This window comes from Galeopterus variegatus, unplaced genomic scaffold, assembly GCF_000696425.1.
Source record: "Galeopterus variegatus unplaced genomic scaffold, G_variegatus-3.0.2 Scaffold689, whole genome shotgun sequence".
Taxonomy (NCBI): domain Eukaryota; kingdom Metazoa; phylum Chordata; class Mammalia; order Dermoptera; family Cynocephalidae; genus Galeopterus; species Galeopterus variegatus.
Genome location: NW_007726800.1, coordinates 102,584 through 113,297, shown reverse-complemented (window position 1 = coordinate 113,297; position 10,714 = coordinate 102,584). Strand labels below are relative to the sequence as shown.

At 47.4% G+C, this 10,714-nt stretch overlaps 1 protein-coding gene across 1 annotated transcript in view; it reads right to left on the bottom strand.

The window, feature by feature from the left end:
* Positions 1 to 10,714, bottom strand: part of WDR1 (WD repeat domain 1) — a 57,881-nt gene extending 47,167 nt beyond the window's left edge. The window contains exons 1-2 of the mRNA XM_008571484.1: positions 10,696 to 10,714; positions 8,306 to 8,424 (exon numbers count right to left, since the gene is read on the bottom strand). Of these exons, the coding sequence (XP_008569706.1) occupies positions 8,306 to 8,424; positions 10,696 to 10,714 (138 nt within the window). The remainder of the gene's footprint in view (positions 1 to 8,305; positions 8,425 to 10,695) is intronic.

Genomic DNA, 10,714 nt, shown 5'->3' with positions numbered 1-10,714 from the left:
GGAATGTCTTGGTGGTGGGGGGGGTATCTGGGGTGTCCTTGTCGCTGGGGGAACGGGGCGGGCTCGTGGGGTTACTCTTTGCTGAGGTTTTGGGGGCGCCGAAAGCCCGGGCGAGTTTGGGGGGGCCTGGGAACCCGTGTGTGCGTGGCCGGCGCGCCCCGGCCCCTCCTGTGAACCCGCGCCGGGCGTTCCCTTGCCGCCAGCCGTCCTGCCGAGTAGGCGCCAGGTGCTTGTGGAAGCCTGCACGTCCCTGCCCGGGTTTTTGCAAACTTAAGACGGGTGCCTGTTCCTCCTTTCCTCTGAGCGTGACTGGCTGGGAGTCGCCCTTCTCAGAACAGCTGCTGGCATGAAGAATCTTATTTAGGGATGTCCCTTGCTGGGCCCGGCCTCGCTTTCTCGCTGTTTCTTTTTAGAAAGCAAAGAGGCCAAGAAGAGTAAAGGGCCGGGGGAGGTGATGTAGGTTCTAAGAAAGCCAGGAGTTCTTTCCTAATGAAGAATTCCCCGCCCCCTTTCAAAATCCGGGCAGCAGGGGCCGGCCGTGGCTCACTCGGGAGAGTGTGGTGCTGATAACACCAAGGCCACGGGTTCGGATCCCTATATAGGGATGGCCGGTTCGATCACTTGGGAGAGCGTGGTGCTGACAACACCAAGTCAAGGGTTAAGATCCCCTTACTGGTCATCTTAAAAAAAAAAATCGGGGCAGCGGCTCATGGCGGGGAAGCAAGGACTGTGGGTGTTGATATACTGAAAGGTGCCTCATGTTTTGGTAGGGTGGGTAGTCTTTCCCTTGGTTGTGGGGGAAAGGGAGGTGGGTAAAAGCAAGAAGATGTGAAGCACCACGCGGGTCCTTTTTTTTTTTTTTTTTTTGTAATATGATCTTAACCCTTGACTTGGTGTTGTCAGCACCAGACTCTCCTAAGTGAGCCATGGGCCAGCCCTCCACGCGGGTACTTCTAAACCCAAGCTAGAAAACCTTGGGATGAGACTTGATTTCCTTTCCTCTTCCTGTGGGTAACTCTTGGCTCCACTTTGAAAGTGTATCCAGGTTAATCATTTGCCACCTTGGCCGTTACTCCTGTGGAACCGAATCTCCTATCATGGTTCACCTGGGTTCCTGCACGTTTCTTATATGACCTCCAGACTTAGGCTCCTACCAGCCTTTGCCTCCATCTGTTCTCCAGATAGCAGATGGGTCATCTTTCTTTTTTTTTTTTTTTTTTTTTTTTTTTTTTTTTTTTTTTTTTTTTTTTTTTTTTTTTTTTTTTTTTTTTTTTTTTTTTTTTTTTTTTTTTTTTTTTTTTTTTTTTTTTTTTTTTTTTTTTTTTTTTTTTTTTTTTTTTTTTTTTTTTTTTTTTTTTTTTTTTTTTTTTTTTTTTTTTTTTTTTTTTTTTTTTTTTTTTTTTTTTTTTTTTTTTTTTTTTTTTTTTTTTTTTTTTTTTTTTTTTTTTTTTTTTTTTTTTTTTTTTTTTTTTTTTTTTTTTTTTTTTTTTTTTTTTTTTTTTTTTTTTTTTTTTTGTCTTTTTCCGTGTCCAGCAACGGATGGCACCCCTCAGTGTCGCCCCCGTACCGGACCGGGACCGGCAACGGGATCGCAACCCTCGGTGTTGCCCCCGCACCTCGCTCAGCCAGTGAGCGGGAACCGGTCTGTATGTGGGATCCGAACCCTCGGCGGGAGCGCCTCCGCGCTTCCCAAGTGGCGCACTAGCACAGTGCGCCACCGGGCCGGCCCATCAGATGGGTCATCTTTCTAAAGTGTAAATCAGACTTAACTATTTCTCAGCTTAAAGGCTACAGGGGCTTCAATAAAGTAAAGCTAGTGTCCTTAAAATGGCCCATTAGGCCCTGTGTGATTAGTCTCAGGGTTACTTTAGTCTTTATTTGCTACCATCTGCCTGTTTGCTCTGGCACACTGGCCTTGGTGATGCAGGAGTGCACCAGGTGTGCCTGCCCCCAGAGCCTATATCCCTGACCTTGAATTATCTTCCCAGAGATCTACCTGGCCCACTTACCTAAAAGTGTTTCATTGTTCAAATGTCACTTTCTCAATGAACACCATTTATATTGATCACTTTATTTCAATTACAATCTCCCAGCCCTTACAGACATGCCTGGTCCTCCCTCCCCCTTTGCCTATGATGTTACTGGTAGCCTGGAGTCCATCCCTGGCACACGGTAGATGATCAAATGTATCAAGTGATGAATGTGAAGGTAGTTTTGTGAACTGAAGCACCCTAGAAACCTTAAGTCGTAGCACAAAATGCCTAAGATCCCCAAAGCAGAAACACAAGGCTCAAGTAGATACAGCCCCCACTTGGAGACCACCTGCTCTGAGAAACCAAGATTTAATTATCAGACCTTCTTGATGAGGCTGTTAGAGCAAGTGCATTTATGTAACAGAGGGGCCTTGGGGGGGGGGGGGCGGGAACTAAGGCACCAGCTTCAAGCCCTTGCAAGCTGGGAACCTTTGTGTGTGTATAAAGCCTTGTTGGAGTTAACAGTGAAAACGAGACTATATAAAGCAAACTGAAGCAAAACATTCCCAAACCCCTGGCAGGATACTCTATGGCTTATTTTTAGCTTAAGAGGAAGTTATATGTTAGAGTCAGAGGAAGCTTGGGGTGGGAGAGCTGTTTGAAGTCATTTGTGTGTCCAAAGACAACATGAACTTGGCAGGCAACTTGCAGGGTTTGAAAGGGAGACGGGTACCAGAGTGTTATTCCCGTGGTTCCTCCCTGTGGGGTGATCTCAGTTGGGTAGATTCAGTAACGCCTGAGTGGTGCTAGCTGTGGTCCAGCCTATTCCTCTGGTTCCCCTTGTCCCCACCCACACCTTTAATATACCCTTCTGTGATAGAGTGGAGACCTGATGCATCTGTACTGCGGAGGTTTGGAGGTCTACAAATCAGCCCAGTCATTTCTTTGCCCACTTCACTTCTGTAACCAACTGCCTCCTGGGTGTCTCTGTGGGAACGTCTGAAAAGCACCTACTTGGAACAAATGCTTAGCCTTCCCCTCTCTTCCTCGCCCCTCTGGGGTGACCTGGTATCTTCAGCTGTGCTGGCCAGAAACCTCACCCACCTCTGCCTTCATTCCTATGTCCAATCCTTCGCTAAATCCAGTCACTCTGAACGTCTACGTCTCTTGAATCTCTGTCCCTCCATCTCACTAGCACTGCCCTGCTCCACCTGGGCTACTTCCTGACAGATTTCCCTGCTACCCAGTAAGTCTCATTGCAGCCGGAGTAATATTAAAAACCTTGTCAGTCCCCCACTCTTAAGATAGAGACCAGCATCCTCCCTGGACTTACAAGGCCCTGGAATAACCAGATCCACCCTGCCTGGCTTAAATGGCTGGTCCCCTGGGTGGTTCTGCTCTGCTGGCACCTGCCTCGGGCTGCTGCATCTGTTTCTGGCCTTCCCTGACACCCCAGTTCAAGCCCAGCCCCTTCTAAAGTTATACTTTCCATAAACAGTACGTTACATAGTCATTATTGTGACTACTGGATTAATAAGTTTATCTCCCCGCACCCCTTCCTCTGCGAACATCACAAGAGCAGGGAGCACATCTGTTTTTCCAACACTTAGCACAGGGCCCACCAGACATCTGAATGGAGCTGCCGATGGGTATTGTGGTGAGGGAGTGAGCAACACAGACATCACCTGAACTTGCACTTAGTTCCAAAGTATGAACTGAGTTTTAAGAACATGCTTCTTGGGGCAACTCCTCAAACAAATGCTTCTTGAGGAAAATTCCTAGGCTGGGTCTGGGCAAATCAGTTGCAATTACTTGCTTTGGGTAACTTGGGAAAACTTTTCATGAGCTTTCTGTGTGTTAATGAAGCCTGTCTAACAGCTTCCCCTTGGAAGAGGGAAATGGTTGGGTCAGTTCTGCCGTGTGAATGCTTTGTCATGGGCTCAGGATGAGTGGTTCTGCAGGAATCCACCTTGTCCTCTGAGCTTCTGTTTCCATCTCCATAAACTGGGAAATACATGAGTTGCTCTTGAAAGCTCTGGGAACAGAAAGGAACAGTTCTGAGCTTCCCTCCAAGGCCTATTGACATACTTCATTTTCGACTCATGTTAGGTCCAGGTTCAGGAAAGGGATTTCCCTTTTCCTGCTTTTTGATTGCACTGAGCCCCTGATAGGGCCTGTGCCTGGTGCTGGAAAGAGCAGCAGTGAACAAAGCGGGGTGCTGTGTGCACTGGCTCCCTCCAGAAAGGGATGTCGGGTGCAGTGGGGGAGCTTGCCCTGTCGCTGGCCCCGCCTTCTCCCAGCCTGCTCCTTCTAGGAGTTTCAGTCCCTCCTTCACATGTCCTTCTCTGGACCTTGTGAACAAGCATAGGAAAGCCACACTCAAGGACCATCTCTTAAGTCTCTACAACGTTCCTGGAGTAGATCACCTCTCCAGCCTCGCTGCCTCCACCTCCAGTCTGTACCAGGAGCACACCCTGCTAGTGAGCCCTCTCCAGGAGGTCTTGACCCATGGGGGTTAAGTGGCTGGCCACTGTCCCCTAGTCAACTTGTGATGTCTTTGGCTATAGAAAGTCTGTCTTTCAGATCTCCTTAGAAATTTTCAGTCTAGCCAAGTTGCCTCAAGGGTGCATCTATACTCTAATGAGCTATGATTGTGGCTGGATTCTGCAGTGCCTCCCTGCATTAGTATGTTAATGTTGCTTATTACAGAATACCTGAAACTGGATAACTTACGAAATTCTCTAAGATTTTGGAGGCTGTGAGGTTCACAGTCCAGGGGATGCATCTGAGGGCCACCTTCTGGTGGGAACTCTCTACAGGGTCCCGTGTCGACCGGGATATCGCACAGAGAGGATGGGCTGAGTGAGAGCTAACCTGCTCACTTGCCCCCCTTTTAAAGCCATCGGAACCATAACCCATTACTCCACGAATGGATCAGTCCATTCATGAAGACAGAGTTCTCACAATCTAGTAATCACCTCTTAACAGGCCCCACCTTTCAAATACCATAATTGGATTTCCCACCTTCTTAACACTGTTACAGTGGAGATCAAGCTTCCAATACGTTAACCCTTGGGACACATCTGACCCGTAGCACTCATCTCAGACTGTCCCTGAGCCCTTGGTTTACTCACAGCTGGCTGCTTCCAAACGCTGTATTAGCCTTGTCTAATCTGCTTCTCTCTGAACATGTGGACAAAGGCCCGCTCCTCTCGAAAGCACAGAAAACAGATGTTATGGCAGACAGAGCTTGGGTCCCTCTTCGTATGCTTAGACGTACTGAGCTGCTCCGTTCTCTTGCCTCCCGGGGAGGGAGGAGTGATCTGACTGGTAGATGGGCCTGGGGAACTGGACGTGGTTCAGTCCTTCCCTTTGCACTCTGGACTCTGAGAACAGGTGCTCTGACCTCTTCCTTCAAGTGATCATGTTTACAGATAGACAACTCCCACCCCAACAGCAGGGGACCCAAGGTTGTCCAGGTCAGCATGTGGCTGGAAAGGTTGTTAGTCTACTAGAGCTGCTGTAACAACGTACCAGACAAAAAACGATTATCTCACAGTTCTGGAGGTTAGAAGTCAGGCGTTGAGGGCTGTGAGGGAGAATCTACTCCAGGCTTCTATCTTAGCTTTGGAGCTTTGCTGGCTATCTTTGGTCTGCTTGTGGAGGCATCACCTTTCTCTGCCTTCATCACATGGTTCTCTCCCCAAACGCATGTCTGTCTCCAGATCTCTCCCTTTTAAAAGAACACTAGTCCTATCATGAACACACTCTTTTCTGGTTTGACCTCTTCTTAACTCATCACTCCTGCTACAACCGTATTACCAAACAAGGTCATCCTGAGGGCCTGGAGGTGAGGAACTTCCCATATAAGTTGTGAGGATGCAACTCAGCACATCACAGAAGGTCAGACAGGGCTTTGCCTCCCTGTCATCCTGTTCCCTAGACCCATGCCCCAACTTCCAGCCTCTGATCTCCCTCAGAGGGAAGGACGCAGAGGCAGCTGCTGAGTTTTGCAGAGATCCACTTTGACAGCAGCATTTAGGCCATAACAGCTTTGCTACCCATTCTGGGGTGCCTGCCCTTGAAAATCCCAAACTTGGGTGCCCGCGTGCCATTTGACTGGCCAAAGTCACTGAGGAAGGTGAAACGGCTCCTCCTACCCTGCCCCTGGCTTCCATCCTAAAATGCTCAAATACAGCGGCTTAAAATAAATGGCAGCCTTTAAAATAACCTCTGGAGCATTTTGTCTTGTTTGGGAGTTACTTGGCATCTGCCCCTATCCATGCGGGACTAATTCCTCAGTTTGAATGGCGAGACCATGAAGTACTTCCAGGTGCAGCCAGAGGTGGCAGCGGCTGCAGCTGATCAGGAGCTGCTGTTCTCAATGCCCCCAGCTTGGGTCTGCATGAGGACCAGGCCCCTTGTCCTTGGCTGGGTGGGCTGTAGTCATTCTGGATGACATTGTTGGGATTGGATAGTAAGGACTTCTGAACAGACTACTTAAGTCGTGTGTCAAGGTTTATTTTCACATCAATGGACTAAAAGGGACATCGCAAAGTTGAGTTTGGAGATGAATAAGCTCAGACCGACAGTAGTTAGTGGATCAAGTAGCACTACTATGTACGTTTGGGAACACTTGGTAATTGGTTTTGATTTTTAAACAAGGCTTTCAGTCTCAGTACATCTGTCTCATGGAAACCCTAAGCACCTTTGGGCACAGCTGTTCTCTTGGTACCACAGTTGTATGTCCTATTGGGAGAGATGCTGCAGTTCGGGCCACAGTGGAGATTTAGACAATGTGGGGACAGAGAGGACGGAGCCTCATGAGAAGCTTGACCTGGACAGTAGAGATGACCAAGGTTAGGCAGTGTGGCATCTGCATGTCAGCCATACACTTAGCCTTGCACATTGTGGATGAATAAATGATTCTCAGTCCTGTTAATTTCTGGTGCTATAGGGGAGTGGTCTTCTGATTCCAAGAGAGTGGAATCAAAAACCATTTGTAGCCATGTTCCTTGTCACATCTAAAATGTAGAAACCACAAATGCTTAACTATAGGTGGAGCTGACATTGTCACTCTGGGTGTCTGTTTATCATAGTATGATAACACTTACTGGTTCATAAAAAGCTTGTTCCAACCTTCCCCCAAATGCTCCTTCAACCACTACCCCTCTATCCAATAACAAAAGGAACCATTGGGTAAACGGTTTGAGTACCACCCTTGACCATGGAGGAATTGTTAAACCAGCACACCAAGTGTTTCAAAATTATGTGGACTATGCCAGTTCATTAAATCGTACTTAGGTGAGAAAAGATCATGTATACATCTCTCATGTTAATGATGTGAACACTGAAAGGTCAGACGTGAATAGACTAAAGAGTTTGCCTGTGCATGAGGGAAAGCCAAATACCAAAGCGCTGGTCTCTGCAGTGGAGGAAAAGGTGTATTTGGGAAGGTGGCCAAGTGAGAAGATGGGAGAAGCATATCTCCAATCTGCCTTACCAACGCCAGAAGGAGTATGTCTGGGGAAGTGGCTAGCATGGTGCGAAGCCCAGGGGGTCGTAATTGAAAGGGTTTGAGGAAGAGCATCAGTGATCTGCACAGGCGTGAGCCGTGCGTGCCTCTGCATTTTCAGAATACGGTGGCCTTAGCAGGACCTGGAGGTGTGGAGTTCTCAGCTCTCTGACCAAAAAAAGGTCACCCATCAGACACTTGCACACGCTCAGTAGCAAGGTCTGTAGGTTCAACGAGTTCAGGCCAGTCTGTGTTGGGCCAAGCTAACTGCTACGGTCCTGAAACACCTCAGGCACACAACTGTGACTTCTGTGCAAGAGGCCTTGACTTAAAAGGCAGATAGGAAGAGACAGAATGAGGTTGGTTATAGAAACTTACTGAAGGAACTAGCAATCTAAACAGGGAACACGCTTCAACTGGAAAGTCACCGGTTGCGCAGACTCAGACGTAAAACACTCTGGAGCTTGGTGCTAGTTGGGTTTTTATCCTCCTCTGTAAAACTGTTCTAGTGCATGATAAGGAGAACATACTCTTGGTAAGAAGACCCCATTGTACTGGAAGCATGTTCCTTAGAGGAACGCGAGTGCTGTGTGTGGGCCCGGCAGGTGCTAGGTAGCTCGAGGCATGAGGTCATCACTCCTGTTTGTGAGAGGCCGAGGAATGATTTTAAGCAGTGGCTCCCGCACTGAGACCTGAGGATGAGAAGTGTGTGAAGCAGGAACAGAGGACGTGATGCACCTAGTCTGCCAGAAGGATGCACGGGTGGAAGGAGCAGGGCTGGGAATGGGAACGGTGAGAGTGACTGAGGCAGTCTCACCGAAGGGCCCCCAAAGCCCTCAAGTTCAGACTCTGGCCACAGGGCACTGAGGAAGTGTTCCAAGAAGTGTAATACGACGCAACTCGGACTTAGGTTGTTGGGGTCACTACGTTGACCTCCTGTGGAGAGCGGGTTGGGTGGAGCGAGGCAGGAGGACCAGCTGGGACTCGAGTGGGCTGGCTCGAGAGGATGGAGAGCAGCAGGACTGAGACGTTCAGGCAGGGGACACACATACTTGGTGTGTGGGGGAAAAGATCCCAGGAGTGACAAGTTTCTGGCTTGGACAACTGGGTGTGGTGGGTTATGCTGGTCACTTAAAAGCTAAGCCACAGGCATCGAGATCTACCTCCTTCACACACACCAGTGAGAACTGGTCATTCTCCTGTGTAGAAGTAGCAGCGTCAGGCTCCCAGGAGCCCTGCCACGCTGTAAATGAAACAGCTAGTATAGCTGGGTGGGGTCTTTTTGTAGCACTTTCCTTCCAGAAGTCCACTTTGTGTATTAAACATGTAGTGATATTCTTCACTTAAGTTGGATCGTTACTTTCAAGAAATAAAGTTCTGTAGCCAAGTCTCACACTGAAACAGATCCATTGCATTTCAAGTTCCTTGGGTCTACAGAGTCACAAGTCCTAGGACGTGGGAGTCCATGGTCATAACACCATTAGTCTCAGATGTTGAGGGGATAATGTTGTTAGGTGCATGACACCGGCCCGGATCTGTGTGTACTGTGTCCAAACAAATATCAGCTCTAGTTCAGCAGCTAGAGGAGACCATTCAACCTGAGCTGTCCTGAGGTAACTGTGACATTTATTCTTAACCATGTCCAGTACCTTCTGTCCTGGGTTGTCCCCACTCTATGCAAGCATCTGGATTTAGAATGCACAGCTGGCTTTCTAACACTCAAACTGGAGGGAAAAAACTTTCCTGTATGGCCCTTGTTAACACTGAAGACAAATTAGAGCCCCAAAGTTCTCACAAGGCTTACATCTGATTAGGTAGCAAATCAACCAACCCCCTCTGTGGCTGGCTCATTAATGGTGTTAATGAGCTAAGTTATGTTTTGTGTAAGGGGAATTTGCTGAACTAATAGGGCTGGGATAGTACATAAGAGATTTGAGTGTTGGTAAATTGGCTCCAGGCTAGGGGGTATATTGGCCGTAAAAATACATACTTTCATTCTCGTGGCAAATCAATCACTGTATGACCAAAATTACTTTGACATGTTAGCAAGTAGGATGCTTAAATGAAACAGCAATTCTTGATTCGATCAGCTGTTGCTTTGAGTTATTTGTATGAGCACACCTTTCAAGATTTAGGTAGATTTGGACTTAATAATTAGCTCAGAAGAATGACAGATAACTAATCTAGAATAGAGCAGTGCACCTGAGCTTTAGTCTTACCCTGCAGACAGGAAGTTTGATTATTATTATTTTTTTTTTTGCTACCAGATGCATGTTGGGTGTAACATATGGATGAATCTTAGCCATATCAATGAAATGAGATGCAGGGTATTTCCAGCTTTCATTTTGTTGGATGCTTGAGTCTACCTAACTAAAAAAAAAAAAAAAAAAAAAAGTAGAACTGGTTTTGAGATTTGGAGGATATAGTAGATAAAGGTGCTTTGTAAACTGCAAAAATACTCCACAGGTGGGGGACAAATCAATATTGACTATGACTCTCTAAGTTTTTGCTATGTTCCAGATACTGTGCTGAATGCCCGAGACATCAGTTAAAAGGCCAACATGGAAGGGGACCCAGGAATGTCAGGTGTCCAAGTCCATGCTCATGCCTGTTTGTTAGGCTGTAGAGAATCCTAGGACCTAGTGTTCGAATCCTCACCAGCAGGGAGCTGATCTCTCACACGAATGAGGCTGATTACTTGGGGAGGTGAAAGGATGGTCGTCTATAACCAACTGAAGAGTGTGGATGAGCTCAGATGAGGGAGGGACCTTCACTACCTCTTATGATTTGGAAGGACTTCTTAGAAATGGATTTGGAGCTCTGTATTAGTTTATTATAACAGAATACCTGAAACTGAGTAACTTGTAAAGAAACGAAACTAAATTTCAGAGGCAAAGTCCACAGTCCAGGAGGGTGCATCTGGTGAGAGCCTTCCTGGTAGTGACTCTCGACAGCAACACAGGGTATCACATGGTGAGACTAGCAAGAGCAAGCTAACCTCACTCTCCTTATGAAGCCATCAGAACCATGCCCATGATACCCCGTTACTCCATGAGTGGGTTAATCCATTCATGAGGGCACAGTCCTCACGATCTAATCACCTCTCAAAGACCCCACCTTTCATCACTGGACTTCCCACTCTCTTAGCACTGTTACAGTGGGGGACTAGTTTCTAATACCTGAACTTTTGGGACACATTTAACTCACCGCAAGCTCCATCTTGCAT